Source organism: Pollicipes pollicipes, unplaced genomic scaffold (genome assembly GCF_011947565.3).
Source record: "Pollicipes pollicipes isolate AB1234 unplaced genomic scaffold, Ppol_2.1 Scaffold_6138;HRSCAF=7277_pilon_pilon_pilon, whole genome shotgun sequence".
Classification (NCBI taxonomy): Eukaryota; Metazoa; Arthropoda; class Thecostraca; order Pollicipedomorpha; family Pollicipedidae; genus Pollicipes; species Pollicipes pollicipes.
In genome coordinates this window covers 24,812,684-24,836,508 of record NW_023596818.1, presented here as the reverse complement: position 1 = coordinate 24,836,508, position 23,825 = coordinate 24,812,684, and the positions used below count along the sequence as shown (strand labels likewise).

At 62.3% G+C, this 23,825-nt stretch overlaps 1 protein-coding gene across 1 annotated transcript in view; it reads right to left on the bottom strand.

The window, feature by feature from the left end:
• Positions 1 to 498: 498 nt before the first annotated feature.
• The window catches only part of Khc (kinesin heavy chain), a 42,652-nt gene continuing 19,325 nt past the window's right edge, over positions 499 to 23,825 (bottom strand). The window contains exons 3-19 of the mRNA XM_037229250.1: positions 20,552 to 20,779; positions 17,889 to 18,032; positions 16,002 to 16,126; positions 13,076 to 13,180; positions 9,966 to 10,114; positions 7,210 to 7,424; positions 6,510 to 6,718; positions 5,934 to 6,137; positions 5,551 to 5,700; positions 4,400 to 4,540; positions 4,015 to 4,183; positions 3,310 to 3,481; positions 2,718 to 2,952; positions 1,901 to 2,089; positions 1,439 to 1,574; positions 973 to 1,134; positions 499 to 633 (exon numbers count right to left, since the gene is read on the bottom strand). Coding sequence (XP_037085145.1) covers positions 626 to 633; positions 973 to 1,134; positions 1,439 to 1,574; positions 1,901 to 2,089; positions 2,718 to 2,952; positions 3,310 to 3,481; positions 4,015 to 4,183; positions 4,400 to 4,540; positions 5,551 to 5,700; positions 5,934 to 6,137; positions 6,510 to 6,718; positions 7,210 to 7,424; positions 9,966 to 10,114; positions 13,076 to 13,180; positions 16,002 to 16,126; positions 17,889 to 18,032; positions 20,552 to 20,779 — 2,741 coding nt within the window. The 3' untranslated portion in view covers positions 499 to 625. The remainder of the gene's footprint in view (positions 634 to 972; positions 1,135 to 1,438; positions 1,575 to 1,900; positions 2,090 to 2,717; positions 2,953 to 3,309; positions 3,482 to 4,014; positions 4,184 to 4,399; positions 4,541 to 5,550; positions 5,701 to 5,933; positions 6,138 to 6,509; positions 6,719 to 7,209; positions 7,425 to 9,965; positions 10,115 to 13,075; positions 13,181 to 16,001; positions 16,127 to 17,888; positions 18,033 to 20,551; positions 20,780 to 23,825) is intronic.

The following is a 23,825-nucleotide window of genomic DNA, read 5'->3' as shown; positions in this document are numbered from 1 at the left end:
ACATCGTACGCGCGAGCTTCACCGCCGTCCGGCCCCTGCACGGCCAGACTATTTCCGTTGGTGACTCACGTGGCCCGTAAAACCCACGCCCAGCGTCAACCCAACACAGGCACAACCATAAATTAAACATGCACCAATTAATTGACTACTTACTTAAAATAGCTCATACATACGATGCAACAGGAGTATACTGCTGTCTTGACGCCCGGCGCGTGCGCCGGCGCGACCGGGGCGGGGCGTGCGCCGCCGACCGGCCCGACCGCAGACGGCGGCACACAAACAAGGAGCAGCACAGACCGCCGTCGCCACGCGGCAACCACCCGGCGTCGCAGCCCGGCCCGACCCGACGAGTGGCGGCCGCGGCCGCGTGGCACGCGCCTCCACACGGCCCGCCCCGTCCCGGCACCCGCCGCCGGGAGCGCAGCTGCCGTCCGGCCCGGCGGCACCGACCGCGGCCGAGCGATGGCCGCGGCGTGCGCCTCTCGCGGTCCCCCCGGGCGGCGCGCCAAGCGAAGCGAGGAGTGGCCAGGCGCCGGCCACAGGCGGCGCGGCGCGGCACGTGCACACTGAAGCCCGGCGTGGAGGCGAGGGGCGGCAACTCCAGCAGAGAGACAGACAGAGCAGCTTAGTCGTCTGCAACCAGACGGCAACGGTCAACGGACGGTCAACGGAGGTGACCACGGCACCCGCGGAGAGTCATCTGGCGAACAGCTGCGAGCGTCAAACAGAGCTGACGAACCACTCAGCCTCGAAGAAACGCTTCACAGCGATTAGAAACACTCATAGTAATACTTCAATCTGTATGCAGAGCACGCAGTGCTTACAGCTACTAACGTGGCGAACTCTCGCAACGACTGCAGTAGAGAAAATTCAAACACCACCACGTCGCTCACCCCCACAGCCCCTGCGGTGCCCGCGATGCCGCCCGCGCCCCCAGCGGCTGTGCGTGCGCCCAGCGCCCGGCTCACTCACCGCGGTTGTTGCCGGCGGCGGCCTTCTTCTGGCGCGCCTTCATGGCGGCGATGTCGGCGTCGCCGGCCGCCACGGGCCGGCCGCTGAAGCCGGACGGGTACGGCTGCTGACCGGGACGGATGCCGGGTGGTGGATGCGGCTGGCCCGCCCGGATCGGCTTGGCTGCGGGCCGTCACACGACCGTCACGCGCCGCCGTAGCGCGACCGTCGCCGCCGCCGCCACACACGCCACGCAACGCAGCTCAGCAGACGCCAGTGGAGGACAGGCTTTCACAGCGTAATATACTCACACGGGCGTTTGCAGTCATTTGCCTGCGACATTGACATCCATATACAACGCCAACCGGCGAATGCGTCGATCAGCGACCACCGCGCCACCACAACACGTGGTCCAGAGATGGGCGTCACAGTAAGAGGCGGGCTGAGCGGGACCGCCCGCCGACCCCTGCTCGGCCCCCGAGCTCACCGATCTGAGCGGCGTGACCGCGCCGGGCCAGGTTCTTCTGCCGCACCGCCTCCTTGATGCGGTCCACCTCGTACTGGTAGCGCTTCCTGTCGCGCATGGCGCCCTCCTTCGCCTCCTTCAGAGCCGTCTCCAGGGCCTGCGGACACGCAGTACGGCTCGGAAAGCAGTCCACGCGGGCGGCGACGTGCGCCACTGCACCACACCGCGCTGACACGGCAGCTTCGGCTCCGGCGCGACGACATACAACCCGCGTCACCAGCCCAGATGACGCCGCTCGAGTTTTCAGAATTAACAAATCAGTGTGTCGATCTCGTGAAGCCAACAAAATAAAGGCGAAACAACCACCGGAAAGGATGCCAGTACTGACCGACACAATACTACTCATATCCGTTGCGCGGCATCCCACTGCCCCTTCGCCCGGCCTGCCTGCCGCCGCCGCGGCCCGCGGCGGGCTCCACCGACCTTGACCCGCTCCATGGTGGCACGCAGCCGCTTCTCAAGCTTGGGCAGCTCGCAGCGCAGGTCGGCGTTGTCGCGCACCAGCTGCTTGTGCACCTTGGTCAGCTGGTCCAGGTTGTTCTCCAGGAAGGAGATCTTCTGCTTCTGGGCCAGCGAGCCGCCCACGTCGTCTGACTCCTCGCCGATGGCCGACTGCGCAGCGGCACACAGGCAGCCGTCAGTCGGCGCGCACCGAAGGCGACGTTGCGACCTCTGCCACCCCGCTCCGGTCGTCCACCGTCACGTGACCAGGAACAGGGCAGTGTGCGATTCCAAGGGACACTTAATCAACACGACACGACTTCTGGAGGCAAACGCTGAGGGTGTGATACCGCGGAGACCAGACAGAGAAGAACATGACGGGAAGAATATCCCAAATACTGCGTCCGACGCAAGCTGACAAGTGCAGCATCTGCTGGAAATCAGTCAGACATGTGGCCTGCACGCTGTTATGATAGTGATGAGATACCGAGCGCACAGGCGAACAAACCATTGCTATGGCTGGAGAGGACGGTACGGGCGGCTGGACAGGCTGGCACTTCAGGGGCATCTCTTTCGACGCCAACAACCAGCGTTATGACTTCTGCGGTGCAACAGTGGAGACCACACAGCATTCGCATGCGACCATGAACATCGAAACGCATTTAGTTAAACCTGGCTTCGCACACTCTGGGTGATATCTCTCGCGCTGTCTCGTTTGACATAGAGTGAGTCACATCACGTTCGTGCTATGAATTGCTGCGGTGACTGTTACGATAGCACAGGCTGGCTCATACATCACCTTTTTGAACCTGTTCTGAAGGTCCTGCACGAACAGTTTGCGCAGGTTGTGCAGTGTCTGCAGCTCCTTGGCCACAGTCTCCTCCAGGCCCTTCAGGTCCTCGCGCGCCTGCTCGCGCCGGTCGGCCTGCTGCAGCAGCTGGTGCAGCCGTTGAGATTTGTCATCGTTCTCGGTGCGCAGCTTGTCGTGGTCGGCGCGCAGCTGGTCCTGCTGCAGCGCCAGCTTCTGGTTCAGGCTACGCGCGGGGGCGAGAAGGTCGCGTCAGCAGGTACCCTACTCCGCAACACCGCAACACCGCAATGACACCCTCAAAACACACCGCCGGACATCCCAGGCAGCACGGGTGGCGCACAAAGTGATCAGTATAGGCAGACTGCTACGTGACTGCGCTTGGGCGAAACTATGTCGATGACAACAACCTAGGGTGTAGCACGAATGCCCGCGCGGGAACCACGCATTGCCCTCGCGTGAGCTGGCTCGGGTCCCCAGCAGCACCCTATCGCCTCTCAGCAGTCCAATGGGCGCCGCTGACTCTGCAGGGGCCAGTCAGCCTCCAGCACCGGCCAGAACTCGCCAACGCCGCGGCACTCACTCCTTCAGCTGATCGATGAACGTCTGCTTGGCGGCGATCTCGTCCCGCAGATCGGACACCTGCTTCTGGTGAGCCTCGCGATGCTGCTCGATCTGCGCCTCCAGCTGCGTGCGCATCTGGCGCGCGTCCTCGGCGTCCTTCTGCGCCGCCGACGACAGCGACGCCATTTGCTCTGCGGGAGACGGACGAGTCAGCCGGGCCGTCGCCGGCGCTGCGGCGACGACAGCGCGCCGACGCAGACCTACCGCCAGGCCAGAACACACGGGACGACAGCGCGCCGACGCAGACCTACCGCCAGGTCAGGACACCGGGGACGACAGCGCGCCGACGCAGACCCATCGCGACACCAGGACACCCGGGACACACGGCTGAGAGCCGCGCTCCGGCGTTGGCTGTCCAGTCGCTCTATAGATGGGTGTCATTGTGATGGCGCAGTGGTCGGTCGTCCTGTGTCATGCCACCTTGCCTTGGTATGCCCAGGTACGCTCAAAGTGAATGTGGACTCGTGCCAGACCACGTCCGGTGATGACGAAACCAGACCTACCAGCTCCACGCTGAACATTCTGTTTGACATTAACACACAGTCGGTGATTCTGGCGGTCGGCACAGCAGACGGCAGCGTGCACCAAAAAGCAGCGGTCCGGTCAGGTCTCCGGCCGTGGTTGGGTCAGGCTCCATGGGCTAGGGGGGGGGGGGGGGGCGTACCAGCCGTGCGCAGCCGCGCCACCTCCTCGTTAATGGCGTCCAGCGACTCCTCCAGCTGGCGCTTCTTGGCCTCCGAGTCGCGCACTGACTCCTGTAGCGACTTGATCTTGGCCTCGTGCTGCTGGATCAGCAGGCGGCCTTCGCTCAGCTCACGCTCAGCATCGTCCATCTGTCGGCGGGACGGGGTAGCTCAACTTGCGTCCACGGCCGCACACAGACCGACACGTCACCCCGCACGGTATAAGCGTTCGGAGGCGATAGCACGACGCGATAATTACATAAGCCAGGACTGCGAGTGACATATCGGTGATGAGCAAATACGATAACAGCACCACGCATCCGCGCCCCAAGCATCCACACCTTTGCGAAATCAGCGCAGCCCCACCTTTTTGTTGGAGTCGTTCTGGAATGTCTCGAACGAGGAGCAGCGCGTGACCAAGTTCTTGATCTCGGACTTCATCTTGGAGATGTAGAGTCGCGCCACGGTGAACTCCTCCTCCATCTTGCCACTGCCGTCAGCCGCCAGCTGCCGGCCGGTCGACAGGCACGGTCAGTCCGCCGGACGCACCGGACACATCGGACACGCCGGACGCAAACCAGCCAGCTCGTCGTGCGCGCCGCACGCGCGTGTCCGCCGTCAACACACTGCCAATCACCGTGCCGTGGACATGGAGGAAAGCGACGACGTGATTGAGCCACCGGTCGGTGAAAACACAGAAAGTCACTTCTATTGGGATAACAGGTTGATTAATGCGAGCGGATATTTGGCTGATGCTATGGCCGTACTATCACCGGTCTAGCCAGTTGGCAGCGACCGGAACTCGGATTTCTCAAGATGTCCAGCATGTCCTGTGCGTCTGATGTCAATCTAATGGTCACAACAGCCTCTGGTGGGACTATCCCATGCGTCAGGTCCTGCTTCACAAAGACGCACGGCAGTTTTGAACATTGTCCTTTGCCTCCACACATCTGGGTGAATGACTAATCTGTTTTATCGATGACAAACGAGGTCAGGCCGTGCGTCATGGAGAGCGACGCGGTAGTGCCTTCCAACCTCGCGTTAATTATAGCGGGATAATTAAGTCAGTGGTAAGTACAGGGGAGGGGGAGGCACTAGAGCTCATCGTCGAAAACGCAGGATCGTAATCACAGGGGATTCCCCATCTAAACCCGCTCCGTGGCACGCTCGATCCGAGCAGCACAGGCAGGTGAGCGAGTGCTCCGGACCACTGGCGCCAGCGGTCGAGCCGGCGCCACTGCAGCGTCAGCCGCGGGCGATTGGTCCAGCACCGCTGCAGCGCCAGCCGCCAGCGGTCCAGCCAGCACCACTGCAGCGCCAGTCGCCGGTGATTGGCCCAGCACCACTGCAGCGCCAGCCGCCAGCGGTCGAGCCAGCACCACTGCAGCGCCAGCCGGGCCCAGCACCGCTGCAGCGCCAGCCGCCAGCGGTCGGCCCGCACCACTGCAGCGCCAGCCGCCGGCGGTCGAGCCAGCACCACTGCAGCGCCAGCCGCCTGCCGGCCGAGCGACACCCACCTTCATGTCTGCGGCCGAGCCGCCCACAGCCACGCCGACCTCGCCCAGGTCCTTCAGCAGGTTGGTCAACATCTCGCTGGCGCGCTTCTTCAGGTGGTTGTGCGTGTCCCTCAGCTGCTGCAGGTCGGACTCCGTGGTGTTCAGCAGCGACTGGTGAGGCAGGGCCGGCGTCAGGCCACCGCGACCAACAGCGCGTATCACATCAGACAGCGAACGACGGGACGCAGCACACTGTCCAACTGCTCGACGAAAGAAACGGTCCTGCGAACCACCGCATATGACTTTGACTATATGAGCTGGCTATGGCTGGACCTGGCAGCTAAGTCAGGCTTCAGCCAGACGGCAGAACACCATCAGAGCGGACCAGGCGCCGCTGTCCGCACCTGCTTCTGCGATAGCTCCTGCGTGAGGTTGTCGTTCTCCTTGCTGCGCGCCTCTACGTCCTGGCTCTTCTGGTCGTAGTTGACGGCCAGCTCTTCCAGCGCCTGCAGCACCTCCTTGACCTCGTCCTTGGCCGACTCGTTCTCCTGCTGGATGCGGCTCATCTCCGCCTGCACCTGCTCGTAGTCGCGTCGCGTCGAGGCGATCTGAAACCGCGCCGCGTCAGCACACCGGTCACGGGACACGCTGGCGCTGGGCGCGCCGGCCTCGACCGGGCTGGCGTCGGTCGCACGCCGCCGGCCGCCGCCGATGGGCCCGCATGAGGAGGCGAGCCGCGAGGGTCCGTCAGAGACACCACAGCGTCGGCTGTTGTGCGACAAACACGCGTCCAGGTGGCCCCGTTCAGTACCCTGCAGGCGACCAGCGACGAAACGAAGTCGGAAGGGTAACAACGGTCAGCAAACAGCTGACGCGTTCACTCATGTGACAGCGCTTCCCGGAGCAAGCGGACTGATGTTAACCGCGCGCGCCGGCACGGCACCGACGGACGGCACTCCGGAGCGGCCCGCCGCACTGACCAGCTCCTCCTGCTCCAGCATCTGCTCCTTGAGCTTCTCCACCAGCTGGCTCTGCTGGTTAATCTCGTCGTCCTTCTCGTCCAGCTGGCCGTACAGTTTGGCCACCTCGTTCTCCCACTTGAGCCGCTCGTCGCCCGACAGGCTGGCCGTGGATGAGACGAGCGGCAGCGTGGCGGCCGGCAGCGCCGCCGGCAGCGTGCTGGCCGGCGCTGTCAGGGACAGGCGGCGGTCACAGGCGCGCGCGCTCAGCGGGCGACGGAGCCGCAGGTTGGCTCGCCACCTCCGGCCGACCGGCAGCCAACACACAAGGCATGTCACGGAGCGCGTATGGTGCGCGACCACTGAATAATGTGGAGTGGACTACGTGAAGGGCTTGCTGGCCCACAGCCAGATCTCCTTCCTGGAGAACACACATGGCTTCCACCTTTTCAGAAATGGGAGGATGACCTGCAACGCGCATCTCAGCTTCCATCGCTATCCTGCTACGCACGCCGCCTAGCGACGGCACACAGCTAGGACTTGGCTCTGTTTGAAACACGGGGACGAGATTCAAACCGCACCGCGATGAGCATCTCAGTCACACAAAGTCACCGCGATGAACACAACAACGCACGCCTCCCGCGGCGCCTGGCCCAGACGTCCGGCTCGGTCCGGGCCCGGGTCCGAACCAAACCCTACCCGCCGCCGTCGCGTCACGTACCGGCGGTGGCGGAGACGTCCATGACGTCGGCCAGGTTGACCTGTTCGTCCTTGCCGACCGTGTCGCCGGCGCGCCACCGGCGCAGCTCCTCCTCCAGCCGCTCCACCTGACCGCGCAGCCGGCCGTTCTTGTCGCGCTCCCGCTCGTACCGCCGCTTCCATTCCTCTGCCGTCAGCTCCTCGTTCACCGTCACCACGTTCTTCACCGTCTTGGCCCTGTCGGCAGCCGCCCCGGTCAGCGCGAGCAGGCTCAGGTCGGTGGACGGACGCCATGGTCCGGGTCAGAACATCCAGGTCAGGGCTGGTGTCAGCACTCAGAACTGGGCGCTCAGCTCAACAGGCCAGTGCGGAGGGACGGACGGCGGTAACCACACGTACATGGCCGTGGCCAACTTAAAATACATTAAAAAAAGGATCGTACAAGAGCTTCGCGCGCAAGTACGCACGGCATATATATGTGTATATATATATATATATATATATATATATATATATATATATATATATACATACATATATATATATATGTATATAAACATACATATATACATACATATACATATATAAACATACACATATATGTATTTAATGCAAAATGTACCATACGCGATATCAATACAGGTAATTCAAAGTTCAACCATACACGGAAATGTGCGTATCATTTATCGACAAAGTGAGAGTGAAGGGAACTTTCCCTCACATCCACCGGCCAGCACGTCTAAAAATTTTCAATGCTTTTCCTGCAGCCTTGACAATGCCCCCCCCCCCTCCCCAAAGCGAAGCGCCAGAGCCAATCTATATTTCCGACGCTGCTCTCCCCATTCCAGGTTCAGGTGGAGCGTCCCCGACCTGTGATTGGGCGCTGGCTGAGATATGTTTGCAATCGCGGCGAGTTCTAGCCCGGCCATTTGTTCCGATATGAGAAACTTTCCGACCAGGGGAAACTTTCGGTGTGGCATACATCAGCTACGAGCCTGACAACCCCGCACGCGCCGGGCCAACTTTGCCGTCTTCCACGCCACCCACAGCGCTCGGGCGTACTTTGCCCATGGAGATGGCCCGACCCGGACCAGCAGTAAGCCTCGGTCGGCCGTTAGTTTAAATCTGTAATGGTTTACGAGAGCGGCCAGCCGCCGGCGACGAGGCGGACGCCAGCGATGCCACACCCGCCCCCGACAGCGAAGGAGATCCGACCGAGGCATAGGACCCGGACGGCGACAGGCCGTGCGCCCAGCCAGAGCACCCAGAGGCACCCAGGAGCACCACAGGCGGCCGCGAGCTCCTGACCTGCTGGTAAGCCGGCTGTGGAACCGACAGCCCCAGAGCCTGCTGGCTCTCGCTGGGGTCCTCGCACTGGGTTCGGGGCAATATCAGGGGTCTGGATCTGGGCCTGGGGATATCAGTCCCCAATCCAGAGAGACCGCTACCCAGCCGCGGCCGGCAGTGACTCCGACCTCGCAGCCCAAGACAAGTGTAAGCGCATGTGCCAGTGGCAGCTCCCGCCTGACGTGGTCGGCAGCGAGCCGCACCGGGACAGCGTTGCGAGTCCTCCACCGCCGGCAGGAGGGGGGCTCCAGTTCAGCCCGGCGCCCCGGTGGGGCTAGCAGTCGGAGGCGCCCGCGAGGCAGACGACACACCGCTCGTCAATAACGTGCCGGCCGGGCCAGGTAATTAGCTGTCGGGCCGCAGCGTGTTCAGGTAATGGCGGACGGCGACTAACGACATCCACTGGACCCGGTCACCTGCGGGTGGCTGCCAGCCGGCGTCACGGACAGCAGCGCCGGTCGGCAGACAACAGGGTCACCAGCACCCGAATTGGACGGCAGCCACAGAGAGTGGACAGCACAGTCACAACACCCGAGGTGGACAGCATCACAGCGGGGTCACCGACGCCCGAAATGGACAGCAGCCAACGCGAGTGGACAGCGGTGTCACATCATCCGAGGCAGGTAGCAGCCACGTCCTGAGACGGCGGGGTCGCCAGCACCCGAGGTGGACAGCAGCTACGGCCGGCGGCTGGCGACACAGCGGGTTCCCCGACAGACGAGGACGCCCAGGACACCGGCAGCGGCGACGGTGTCACGAGCACAGTCGGTGTTAGCCGGAGTCGGGGCCCGCCGATCACCGCCCGTCGGCCGGAGCACGCCTCAAACGACAGGACCGAGGGCGGGACCGGGACCCCGGGGCGTGACGTCGCCTCTCCTCGGCGCCGGCTGCCCGCCCGTCGGCCGGAGCACGCCTCAGACGACAGGACCGGGGGCGGGACCGGGACCCCGGGGCGTGACGTCGCCTCTCCTCGGCGCCGGCTGCCCGCCCGTCGGCGGGGACAAGCGCTCATCTCGACACCGTTCCAGCACTCAGCCAGTTCTCCACAGCTCTTGACTGCTCTCAGCGCTGGAGGTGCTCCGAGCGAGGGCACGTGCCGACGGCGAGCGCGAATAGCCGAGAATTCGAGACAGCACGCCGCTGGTTCGCCAACCAAGACCCGGCCACCACTGCACATTCCGGTCCGTGAACAGGACCCAGACACTGAACAAGGCAAGTCAATGACCAAGTCGGGGAGAGGACGGCTACAGAACACCGAACATCGCGTCTCGAACACCGAACACCGTACACCGTACCATGATCGGCCCGATACCAATTCGCTCCAGCTGCGTGCCTCTCAGCACCGCCAGTTGGGCTGGCGCTGCGTGACAGCTGCACCGCCGCTTGATGATGCTAGAGCGATCAGCGGCGCAGGCATGACGACGAAGTTACCTGCGGCCGAAGTCGAGAGTCGACTTGGTCTCCGACTCGTTGTAGGAGGCTGGCGAGCAGCAGATGATAATGGTGGTTCGGGCGTTGCCTCCCAGCGACTCCTGCAGGATCCTCGTCAGCTTCGAGTCGCGGTACGGGATGTGGGATTTCTGCAACGGCAGCCATGGGCGAAAAGGTCAGCTCGCACATTCGCAGACTATTGGTACAATTTCCAAGCCTCGCCCGCCCAATCCTGGTTTGCTAGAGAACGACTAGAAGCAGCGCTACAAAGTGCTCATGGCAGACTTATCCTTGGCTCATTCTCAGCCGACGCCACTGTCTCAAGATCTGCCGCCTGTGTGCAAGTATTCTGATTAACAAATGGCGGAATGCCTCACAGACCAACTTGTGCGAAACCAGGGGGCAGTACATGCAGCATTAATAGGGACGAATTGTTATGTAGCCATTGTTCCAAGGCTGCAGCTTACCATGCAAAATACAATGTGCAAGCAACAACACCATTACCAAAACCATCAGGGCTACCACTAACACGCCAGTCATCCACATCTGTTTTCGTCGAAACGAGCCTCTGATTCCGATCGATGTACCCGGAGCAGTTAAACAGCGCGACCGGCTGTCTTGAGTGGGGCCGATGCAGCCGACGCCGGCCCGTTCTGCGGCCTTCTGGGCCAGACAGATCGATACCAGTGACGCCGCAAGCCGCTCAGCCCCCTCACAGCAGAGACAGCCTCACACGACGGAGCCCCACCGCCCCTCACAGCAGGGACAGCCTCACACTGCGGAGTCACACCGCCCCTCACGGCAGGGAGAGCCTCACACGGCGGAGCCCCACCGCCCCTCACAGCAGGGACAGCCCCACACGGCGGAGCCCCACCGCCCCTCACAGCAGGGACAGCCTCACACGGCGGAGTCCACCGCCCCTCACGGCAGGGACAGCGTCACACGACGGAGCCCCACCGCCCCTCACGGCAGGGACAGCGTCACACGACGGAGCCACACCGCCCCTCACAGCAGGGACAGCCTCACACGGCGGAGTCACGCCGCCCCTCACAGCAGGGACAGCCTCACACGGCGGAGTCACACCGCCCCTCACAGCAGGGACAGCCTCACACGGCGGAGTCACACCGCCCCTCACAGCAGGACAGCCTCACACGCGGAGTCACACCGCCCCTCACAGCAGGGACAGCCCGCCGCCCCTCACAGCAGAGACAATCTCAAACGGCGGAGCCCCACCGCCCCTCACAGCAGGGACAGCCTTACACGACGGAGACCCACTGCCCCTCACAGCAGGGACAGCCTCACACGGCGGAGTCACATCGCCCCTCACAGCAGGGACAGCCTCACACGGCGGAGTCACATCGCCCCTCACAGCAGGCACAGCCTCACACGGCGGAGTCACATCGCCCCTCACAACAGGCACAGCCTCACACGGCGGAGTCACATCGCCCCTCACAGCAGGGACAGGCTCACACGGCAGAATCACATCAACCCCCACAGCAGGCACAGCCTCACACGGCGAGCCAAACGCTTCTCGCGACGGACAATGGTTTTCTGCCAGATAAGCCACGCTTTGCTAACAGTCCTTATCACTCTGAGTTAAAGTGTTAAAAAGTAACGGGTTCCCTGCTCACAAGAAGCCATTTATTTGCCTTCTGAATACTCACAGCATCCGTCGCAAAGATGTTCCAATAAACAGCCCACCCCGCCCTCTCACACCAACTTGAATACTCAACGGACGATCGGATCGACGACAAAAACAACCGACCTATACAGCAACCACAGACGAACAAAAGCAGTACGTTGACATTGTGTACACGTGAAGCTACACCCACCACGTGTGTGTCTACACATTGACCATACCTATGTAAAATGAGACACTCACAAATAGCTTAAAGAAAGTGTTCCACATTTATACAGGGGTCTGAACTGAGAAAGCTATCTTAAAGATCATTGGACGCAATTCACAGTCTCGTCATTTTTAAGACCTATGCCCATCTAGTTTCTGAGCTATACCCACAAATATGCGCCCACAAATATGTGCAAACTATTTTGGGGAGACTTTTTCAATGCCGCCCAGGCATCGACGATGCCATAATAACGTCATTCAAATCCTGTCAATCAGCCAAGCGGCGATCAAGGCCAAGAAACCGTCATTACCGAGTCTTTCATATCTGGCGTTTGTAAGCACGTTTTCCAGATATAACGGCCGTCAATTGGCTCTCAATCAATATTGCGCAGGGTGAGACGGCGCGATCAAACAATGACATATTGAAGAAAGTATTTACTAGACAGAGACATTGTGCTGTCTAGAACAGTCTTTTCCACTATAACTCGCAAAGCAGCTCTTAGGACTAAACCTGCCGGACAGTCCTAACGAAATTTTCCTGCGACGGGCGCCCGCTTCTGACGATAAAGATAGCTTTTTCAACCCAACAAATCCCAAACAACCCAAATATTGAAGTGTTCACTAGTTGTCTCCGGCCGCATCATCTCGCACCAAACTACCAAACAGTGACACAGCGGAAGTGTCCTTTCCGCATGGCCGCCAGCCGTCTCGCCCACCCTGGTGTCAAAACTTGTCATAAACAAGGCGGGGACACAACTCTTGACAAAAAGGCACCCCACGGATCAGTCAAGCATGACAGTTTTTATGTCGCTAACTAAGTTTCGGGGGCAGAGTTAATCTCCTAGGACACGACCACCTCGCCCCAGTTTTGTCACACAGATCACCAAAACGCATGTCCTCACGCGACTTGGACACAACGATAAGGCAGTTTCTTTCGGACATTTTAGTTTATTTCGTGGTCGACAGTCTCGGAACGGATCCCCTCCCCCTCCACCTGGGACAAGAAAGCATACATTCACCCGACGAAGAAGACGCAACAGATGGAGAGATCCCACAGCATCTTGTCTGCTCTTCTTTCTCCCACCGCTCCGCCATCTCTCCACCAATGACAGTCGCCCCCTCCGGCTCTCGCCGACAGGCGTCTGGCGCTGGCCTCCCTCCACAATATCGCTGATCTGGCCGGACGGCCTCTCCAGCTGCCAGGAGCCGCGCTAATCCCATGTATCTGCCTCCCTGAGGGGCCGGTGCCGCGCCCGACACTCACGTTGCCGTCGGCCAGCGCCGATATAACGTTGCCCAGCGCCGACAGCGACTTGTTGATGTTCTTGGCCTCGTCCAGCACGGTACCCTCGGCGCCCGTCTTGCTGACCTGGGGGAGGGACACACGTGGTAAGAGTTGGTCGGGCGGGCGAGACAAGACGGCGCACCAGTGGAGCAGCTGTCCCACACATCCCCAGCTGACGGCACGCAATGAAATTCACGATCCCCATTACAGATACAGGCAAGAATGGCAAAGCCCCTCGTTTTTCGGATGCATCGGTGCTTATGCTGAAAATTACTGACCCTAATACACCAGGGCGTGTTGGTTGCACGAACGCGCCAAGCAATCATTTTCAAGACGCTTCGACGTTTCAAGACAGTGCCTTGAAACATCATGACCGTACCCGGGCCACGGCCCGGGGACTGAGGCGCCGAACACACGGTCTTGAGAAGAAGAGCATCCTTATATCCTACAATATGCTCCAACCGTCGCTTGATATCTTCGTTTAACCCGCATCTCACAGCACATCGAAAGTCGTTTATTTTCGGCACAAAAGCTTGTGATCCCCAGATACCTCCCGATATCGCGCCATCTCCAGCTGTCAGCGTCAGTATGTCTGCGTCAGCTGGCCGGCCAGCCACGTCCGACGCCTTCCAGTTCCAGATCAACAGAGGGCCGCAGAAATCGATGTGATTGCCCACTGCACACCGCCGCCGGCCGGGAAAAGTGTCCAGTCTATCTCCCGAGCCAAAGTCGGGCCACGACGCCGTCAGTCCAGCATCGGGTGCGCACGGCCGGCCAGCCAGCCCTAGCCGTGTCTGGGTCTCGCGGGGCCTTGCCCGCCTCCCGCCAGCGGCCACGTGACGAGACGGCGGCGGAGCGCGCCGTCGTCCGCCCCGCAGAGTGTCCTAGTCGTGTCTGGGTGTCGCGGGGTCCTGCCCACCTCCCGCCAGCGGCCACGTGACGAGACGGCGGCGGAGCGCGTCGTTGTCCATGCCGCAGAGTACCCTAGTCGTGTCTGGGTGTCGCGGGGTCCTGCCCACCTCCCGCCAGCGGCCCCGTGACGACGCGGCGGCGGAGCGCGTCGTTGTCCATGCCGCAGAGTACCCTAGTCGTGTCTGGGTGTCGCGGGGTCCTGCCCGCCTCCCGCCAGCGGCTACGCGGCGAGACGGCGGCGGAGCGCGCCGTCGTTCGCCCCACAGAATATCCGTGATTGATGAGCAAGGACCCGTGCCATTCATTAGGGACCGCCCAGTGAACCTGGAGCTGACAAGAAGGTCCGCCCGCAGAGAGGCGGCGGGGGAGAAGGGGGGGGGGGGGGGGGTCGACGGGCGATGGCGCCACGGCCGGCAGACCCACGGATGTGACCGGCAGCCGCCGCCTGACACGCCGCGCGCCACAGCCAATCCGCGCGCGTGAGCGGTTCAGCTGCGGCACGAGCGCCATCCGTCATTGGCCGGCGCGCCGCCGGCAGCAGCGCCGGCGGCGGTATCGGCTCCCGCGTCGCGCCAGGGCCCGAGGACCGGGGCGGTATCGAGCCGACGGTGCCCGCAGCCGCCGCTCCGACATGCCACGTCCAACCGCCAAGCAGAGCGAGACGGCCCCGGCCGGAGCGGTCGGCGGGGGCGGGGGCGAGGGTGGGGCCGGCGCCGCAGGCATGGAGAGAGGGGGGGGGGGGGGCGGTACACGCCGGGGCTTGGTACGGCGACCGGCCTGAGTGGGCCGGCCGTAACGACCCCGGCACGGCAAGGTCAGGAGGTACCGGCACGCCGACACGCGTGCCAACGGACGACAGACACGCCGCCTACTGGGGGGTGGAGACTGTCCCCTCCGCAGACACCGATGACGGCTGGTGGCGGGGCACAGCTGCAGATCAGCACGGCCGGGACGCGTGCTGCACAAAGCAGCAGCAGAAGCATGCGGTCCAGCAGCCCCTGCGTCGGCGGCGGCACATACAGGAGTGGAGCTGGTGGCTTCACGGCCGGTGGATGCGATCCAAAACCACGCAACCACCACTGCCGTTAAACCTCTCGAGAGGTGGGGACTTACTTTACCCATTTCAAGCAGCCCAATCTTCTGAAAAGCGCACTTAACCTGGCACACCAATATAACCAACCACCACGTGAACTGGCCTTAGGTTTTAAAGAACTTGGGGCCAAATAATGGTCACCCCTAAATATCTCTACAACAAACGGTCAGACTATCTGCCATGAACAGTTCCGACTGGGGACTATCCCATGTCAGACTATCTACCGTGAACAGTTCTGGGGACTATCCTATGTCAGACCATCTGCCGTAAACAGCTCCGACTGGGGATTATCCTATGTCAGACCATCTACCGTAAATAGCTCCGACTGGGGACTATCCTATGTCAGACTAGCTGTTGTAAACGGCTCCGACTGGGGACTATCCTAAGTGAGACTATCTGCCGTGAACAGTTCTGGGGACTATCCCATGTCAGACCATCTGCCGTAAACGGCTCAGACTGGGGACTATCCTAAGTGAGACAACCTGTCGTGAACAGTTCCGACTGGGGACTATCCTAAGTGAGAAAACCTGTCGTGAACAGTTTCGACTGGAGACTATCCTATGTCAGACTATCTGCCGTGAACAGCACCGACTGGGGACTATCCTAAGTCAGACTTAATCACACTGTTGAGCAATCCAGTCCATAACAAAACCAGAAAGCCTGCATCCAATGGACAACTGCAATCTTGCAATTTTAGCCTGCATTTAACAGAGCAGTAAAAAGGCCACATGCTCTGCTAATGTGCAGACCGTCACAGCCGCTGCTGATATGGAGCATCGTCACAAGGCCCGCGACTCACTGATATCGACGGCCCGGCAGATACGGCTCTTCAGTTCGGAATGTTTGTCACATTCAAGACGCAGCAAGAAACGAGAAACACAGCGTCGCTGCAGTGCCCACCTTCTCACTGCCCGCCAGATCGACGAGGTAAAGCTTGCCCGACAGCTTCTTGTCGTTCTCCAGGTTCTCCTGCTTGACGTTGATGAGGAAGACACTGTGGCTGCGAGAACTGTGCTCGTTCATGTCTGCAACAATGGATGCCGCCGGTCAGAGCTGCCCCGTATGTGCCTGGCGGAATCCCTTCATCGGAGGAGGAAATCAATGCCTGGCTTCCTCATAAACCACATCACGCAGCATCGCTGTAGTTACCAGCCCAGATACAGCACGCTGTTTTCTCCCACAACACAATTTGCATAAATCCTTCCACAACCAGCTGGCAAACAATACATAACACCACACACGGAGCAACCCACCAGCCGCGTAAGGGGTGGTGGGGCACTGGATGCGTCGCATAATTCTAAAAGATAGCGCCAAAAAATTTTCCTATCCGGCTACCTCTCGAGGGAACACGGGCACCAATACGCCCCCATAAAACAGCCGAAGTGGATGGGAACATTTTCATCGGCTCCAACGAGGCAGAAAACGACGCCATCGTGGAAAGGTCGCACAATATGGCACGGCGCCACCCACTTCAGCCTCCCGGCCCCGGGGCGCGGACGAGGTGGGTGAAAACACGCTACTTCACCGCGGAGGGCGGTCCCCTAATGCAGGGGGCTGATCAGCCATCAGCTCTCCCCAGCCTGGTCACGGGCTCGGGTCAGTCCCACCAGCGTCAGCGGCACGCGGCGGCCAGCCAAGACGGCGGGCATTGAAGGCAACTCCACCTCACGATGGACACCAGCCCGGACCCGTGCCCTCCACCGTGTCCAGGGCACGGTGGAGGGCACACCAGATATGAACGCCTCGACAATCATATCTTTCTTCGCCTTGATCACCGCATGGCTTGTGGAATGGCATGATTTGAATGACGTTATAATAACGTCATTAACGCCAAGATGGCTTTGAAATACTCTTCCCGATATACCTTCGCCCATTTTAGCACGCGTGTCGATCGGAAACTCGAGGGGCTCAGGTCTTAAGAAGGACAGAATTGTGACCAGCACCAAAAGGTCTTCAAGATGGCTAGTTCGGTTCTAAACCCCGCATGAATATGGAACACTCTCCTTAAGCCCCCACTTCTCAGGGGAGAAACACGAGCTGGCCGGGTGCCCCCGCCATACGCCGTCCACCGCTGGGCGCTGTCAGTGGTGACGATGTCATGCGCAAACGGCTGACAAGCTCGCCGCCCCTGACGCGGCGGCGGCGGCCGTGTGCCCGCCTCTGTAGCCCCTCCTCGCCTTGACTGACCAGGCCGCCGCCCGCGCTGCCCGCGCCGCCCCCGCCGCCCCCGGCGCCCCGTCGAGCGGCGGCAGGGGCGTCTCCGGCTCCACCGCTCAGCTGTCCAGGCCGCCCCAGCGCCGCCCTCGAGCCGGTCGCCGTCGGCGGCAGGGGCCGGCCCGCCGCGTATCGAGCTGTTCATAGCGCCGCCGGGCACGAGGTCACGGGACCGTCACGGACGACCGCGACAGCAGGCATGACAGAGACAGCAGGAGAGGGCGGGAGCAGCCGGGCGGCAGAGGCCCCGCCGAAGGTGGACCGGTGGGGACGTCAGACACCAGCCACCACGGGCGCTGCAGGGACGGAAGACAACTCGGCCGCCACCGGTCACTCGCTTGCCAAGGTATCCCTCCACGACACCATTTTACACCTCCAGCGATGAACATCGCCGTATCTCTTCGCCTGCTCAGGGAGGATGGCGAGGTGTTGGCATCGGGGAGATGTCGCCGCTGTGTCGTACAGGGTATCACGCGGGACCAATGCGCCGGGCCGACCACACGTCCCAAACCCGGCTCCGGCTTTACCCATCGCCCCCATCCGGTGATCGCCCCGGCGGCGCCGCCCACTCACTTGTCACGGCTATGTGCCGGTTGGACTTGCCCTCCTCGATCACCTCGAAAACCTCCTCGGGGCTGGAGACGAACCGCTCGGTGGCGCCCTTGACGAAGGGCACGCGGTTCTTGTCCTCGTGCACCGCCAGGTTGACCTTGGACACTGGCGACAGACGGGTCAGGGGTCAGAGGTGGCGCCGACGGCCGGCCGCGGCCGCCGCCGCACGTGGGGCACAGACGCGCCGCACACTGCGTCCGCAGCCGACGCCACTGCACTGGACTCTGGCGCTGTCCTGGGTGTCCAGGAACAGTGCTGAACAGGCAGGACAGGAGCAGCCGCCAGCTGCGGTACGGGACGGAGCACAAGTGATGGCAGTACCACAAGTGACGACAGTAGCACATTTGCAAGCGTGACGAGTTCACTGATTACTCTTACAAGTCACGTGCTGTGAATCCGCAACTTCGGAACGCTGATATTTCCCTCCTTTTCCCTTTTCCCCGCCCCCCCCCCCCCCTACTGTACCTCTTTTACCCCAATCAGGCGTGTGCCCGAATCCCGAGAACGGATGCCCGCATATGATGCCTGCCATCAAAGGCACTTATGCTGTCCGGAATCCACGACCGGAGCCAGTGCACGTGTCAGCTTCTTATGCGCCAAACCCCACACGCCCAGCACGGCTCCTTCTCACTAACGGCCGCACACTTCTGCGCTGTCCAACGCTCGGCTCTGCTAAGAAGACCATTTGTGAGCGTCGCCAAATCCAGGCGATCAAGTGGAGCGCCTAGGGCGCGCGTGGGCCGCCTGCGGCCGCCGGTCGCCTGTCACCTTTATTACAGCATCGGGGCGGGGATGAGCCCATGTGGCCGTTATGAGCTGTGGGCTGGGCGCGGCGGCCGAACACGACCCGGAGACGGGGCCGCGCCGGCCACGGCGCCGGCCGCCGCCGTGCCCAATAACAGACGAACGGGCCCGATTTATGTGCCGTCCCGGCTGGAAATGACGCCCATATCGCGTCGGCCGGCGGGCCAGCGAGCCTGTGCTGCTCGGCCGACGGCGAGGCGAGACAAGACGCGCCCCAAGGAGCCTACTTCACGCGCCGCGAGCCACGGCCCGGCCACCTGCTCCCGCCCGGAGCGGCCGGCTGAGGCGGAGCCCACCGCCACGGCCCGGTCTGCCTGGCTCAGCAGCGGGGCTAGGGAGGAGCCAGGAGCCCACCACCATGGCCCGGTCTTCCTGGCTCAGCAGCGGGGTCAGGGAGGAGCCAGGAGCTCACCGCCATAGCCCGGTCTGCCTGGCCCAGCCGCGGGGCCAGGGGGACCTAGGAGCCCACCGCCACGGCCCGGTCCGGCTGGCTCAGCAGCAGGGGCCACAGCGAGGTCGGGGAAGACCCAGGAGTAGAGCCAGGGTCCGACTCAATTCCCGTGCCGCCGACTCATCAATGCAGCCACACGCTGATCTGATTACGATTCTCAGCACAGAACGCCGCCAATCGACAGCTGGTGCAGCGCGCCTCGCCCAGAGGGTTGCGCGCTGAGCCAGCGCTGCCATGTTCGGGGTTCGCCACTCAGGCCCTGCCCCCTCGCCCCCCCCCCCCCCCCCCCACTGAACACAGAGATCAGGTGTCACGACTGCCGGGAGAGGCTCTCCGCGCGGTGCCCGGGCGCCGTCTCGACATCACGGAGAGGGTCAGCTAGACCGACCGCAGCGCCCGGGCGACGTCCCACTTCGAGCGTGCTCTCATGCAGTGATTTTCACGGATAGACGCGCACAACGTGACATTACAGTCAGAGATCCTGGCCGAGGTCCACGACCGGCTGCTATGCACATTCGGCACAGGGGCCCCTGTACATGTCAAGTCCCGAGTGTCTGACTGATGTTCGCGGATATGAAATCACCCAGACTGACACTGCCATGTGTCCATATGAGTGATGCTGATTGCGCTTAAACTTACGAAGTGCTAAGCCATAACAACAGAGCTGAGAAGTCAGCTCGTGTCACGTACAGAGGCAACGGCAGACGAACAAAGACCATTTTCGGGCCTTTGTTCCTGTTAAACACAATTGTTTAGCGGGTTGGTTCTTCAGAGGCTCATTTTGCTCTCCGAAAGCAAAGTAGTCTGCAGACACGACATGAGCACATTGTTTCGTACTCCAACACCGATTTGTACAACCACTGATCAAGGTAGCGATGTGCGCCCAAAAATAACGAGCGATTACGCACAGATATACCAATAAATCGCCCCAAGCACTGAACCAAGCCCTCGCCATTTCCCTCCCCACCGCAAGACGTAACTCTGAGCCGGCGCCTGAAGCTGCCGAAGCCTCTAGGCTTTGCAGCCCGGAGCAAGGGCTTTGTCACGCCTATACGGATGCAGACTAAGCATCCCCGCCGCTCTGACGTTGCTGAGCCCGGCCCGGGCTCTCAAAACGCCGCCCCCGCTAGGCCTGCAGCGGTACAAAGCCTTCTTCTGCTGAGCCAGACGAAGTGCGATGTAACATCGTACCTGAAGAAGGCAACACAATACTGGCGGCGGTACGATCTTGTTAGTAAATTATGACGCGATACGTAATGATATATGGTAATAAGGGCCCGGCCAACCTGCCCGCCTAACTAGCACCGCATAGGCGACCTACGGGAGGGAGGGGGAGGGGCGCTCCTGGTGCCTCCAGCAACCAGCTCACCGTCCAGCAGGTCCCGGATCTTATCCATGTAGATCTCGAAGTAGCTGATCTTGATGTGGAACTCAAGGTTCTCCTCCATGCTGTAGATGTGGTTGAAGATGTCGCTGATGATGCGCGGGATAATACCCTGCAGGTCGGGTCGGCCCAGCACGCCCTCCATGGTGTGCGTCTTGCCGGACGACGTCTGGCCGTACGCGAATATCGTGCCGTTGTAGCCCATGAGAACATCTGCGGGAGGCAGCACGGTCCGTCAGTCACAGTCCGTCGACTCAGCACAGGAGCGGAGCGGCGACATGGCCGCTGCTCCGCTGAACGATTGGTGGCATTTCTCGACGGCACACAGACGGCAAAAGCCGGGCCAGTTAGGCCTTTCTCCCAGCCAGCCCTTACGCCGTTGTAGGCTATTCAAACCCATCACCCGAAAACTGCTGCTGGCAAAAGCTACAGTCGCATTTTGAACAAGCAACGGGCCGTACGAATGCAGAACCACCTTCCTGTCATCTCTACTCAAAGCGATAGCATTTCTCAAGATGAGATGAAGCGGTCTACCACGCCTCGCTACCTAGCGACGACACCGCGATACGTGGTGACGCCAGTTGCATCAGCCTGCCTGCGTCATTTGGTCCTGCAGACTACCGTCGGCACCCCGCGTACGCCGCGACTCGAAAACGGGGATCGATGATGCCGGACAACGCCAACATAGCCAGGAGCATACGATGCGCCTGAACATACACGCTGCAGGTTTCATACCGTGAACGGACATCAGAGGAGGACACCTGCACCAAGAAGCAAGCCTAAGTGTACCCATCGATTAACGCCTTTAGTGTGGAACTCTTTGGCTTAATATGCCCCAAAATGTTTACTTACCCCACCATGGCTTTAATGAATTCAGCACCCAGCTTCTACTGATTCAGCTATGCCAGTATATTGCGAATGGAATGCAATGGGCCTGCATCTGTAACCCTCTGTGTATGACCTGAACTGGCCCCAACTCAGTGAAAGGTCACATGGTCAGTGACACGACCTGCGGCCAAGCTAGACCCGCTGCCCTGGCCCGAGCTGGCCCCAACTCAGTGTAAGGTCACCCGGGTCAGTGGGACGACCTGCGGCCAAGCTAGACCCGCCGACCCGGGCCCGAACTGGCCCCTGCTCAGTGTGCGGCCACCCGGGTCAGTGGCACGACCTGCGGCCAAGCCAGGCCCTCTGCTCCGGAGCCGACCTGGCCCGTGCTCAGTGTGCGGCCACCCGGGTCAGTGGCACGACCTGCGGCCAAGCTAGACCCGCCGACCCGGGCCCGAACTGGCCCGTGCTCAGTGTGCGGCCACCCGGGTCAGTGGCACGACCTGCGGCCAAGCCAGGCCCTCTGCTCCGGAGCCGACGTATGACCGCGAATGTCTACGGAGGCCTGGTCTGCAAAACAAGCACGACTCACGGCTGCGAAAACCCACCAGGGGTTGTAAATGAAGCCAACGCACAATACTGGCCTTCCCAGGCGAAGACAAGCGCAATACTAGGCACAGGAGCCTCAGTGCGAAATGCATACGCAAATCGCACCGTAAACCGTCCAATGCCAAGACGGCCGACGTGGACGAGCATGGGATGAGTTCACGGCCGGGCCGGGCGGGCAGGCCAGATCGGGCGCCCAACTCCGGACCGTGCCGGGAAACGAAGCGGTGGGCGCCCCTCACACATCGCACCGCGGCGGTGGAGTGCGCCGGCTGGCGGGCCCCAAAGGCAGCGGGGCCCGAGGGCGGCGGGACCCGGGGGCGGCGGGACCCAGGGGCGGTGGGGCCCGGGGGCGGCGGGACCCCGGGGCGGCGGGACCCGGGGGCGGCGGGACCCAGGGGCGGTGGGGCCCGGGGAAGGGGCGGGACCCCGGGGGCGGCGGGACCCGGGGCGGTGGGACCCCGGGAGGCGGCGGGACCCGGGGGCGGTGGGGCCCGGGGGAGGCGGGCCCCAAAGGCAGCGGGGCCCGGGGGCGGTGGGGCCCGGGGAAGGGGCGGGACCCCGGGAGGCGGTGGGGCCCGGGGGAGGCGGGCCCCAAAGGCAGCGGGGCCCGGGGGCGGTGGGGCCCGGGGAAGGGGCGGGACCCCGGGAGGCGGTGGGGCCCGGGGGAGGCGGGCCCCAAAGGCAGCGGGGCCCGGGGGCGGTGGGGCCCGGGGAAGGGGCGGGACCCCGGGAGGCGGCGGCCCCGCCAGCCTCATCCCGCCCTCGATCCGCGGCCATCTCATCAGGCGGCATGCCGCTTGGCCGCCGCGGGGCCATCCTGGCCGGGCCTTCCAATCACGCCGAGCGGCTGCGAACTTGGGCGCCGCCGGCCAACGTGCCGAGAATGCCGGCGCACCGCCGCCAGCACCAACAGCCACAGAACAATCGGCGCCACTCGGAGGCGATGAGCTTTGTTTTCGACCCCGGATGTCGATGTCGGCCGGCCGCGAACTAGACTCGGGATGGCAGAGCGGAGCGGAGGCGGCCTCACCACGTGGACGGCGACCGGAGGCACGCGGTCGTACTCCGTGGTACTCCGTGGTACTCCGAGGACGCGCCGCCCACGCCGTGTGAGTCACGCGGCGGCGTCCGATCCGGCAGACGCCGACCGCACCGTCCGAAGCGCTTCTGCCGGTTTTCGTTCCACCTCAGGTGGATCACCGTAAGTGATTGGGTCGCACGCGAACGAAAAACCTCAAACGGGAAAAGCGGCCTGAGCTGGAATGGCGTGCGTGGGCCCGGACAAAGAGCCGAGCTGATCAGATCATCGGCCGGATGTTGACGGTCCATCAGCTCCACGGTACCGACCGATGGCCGACGGCGAGCACAGAGGCGTGCCATCAGCTCCACGATACCGACCGATGGCCGACGGCGAGCACAGAGGCGTGCCATCAGCTCCACGATACCGACCGATGGCCGACGGCGAGCGCAGAGACGTGCCATCAGCTCCACGATACCGACCGATGGCCGACGGCGAGCACAGAGGCGTGCCATCAGCTCCACGGCACCGACCGATAGCCGACGGCGAGCACAGAAGCGTGCCAACAGCTCCATGGACCCGACTATGCGTACGGGAAACACGACAGTGTCACAGTAAACAGGGGGGACGCGCTGGCCCAAACCTACACGTTGGCAAAGTGTGTTATGAACGTGCCGCCTCTCCGACTGGAGCAGTGGCCGCTGACCACCAGTTAGGACGGGCCACGGACCAGGAGCTCGTGGCCCCGCCCCGCTGCGGCAGCTCTGTCGGCGGGCGGCGCTCGCCAGCCCGTCCGCCCGTGCAGAC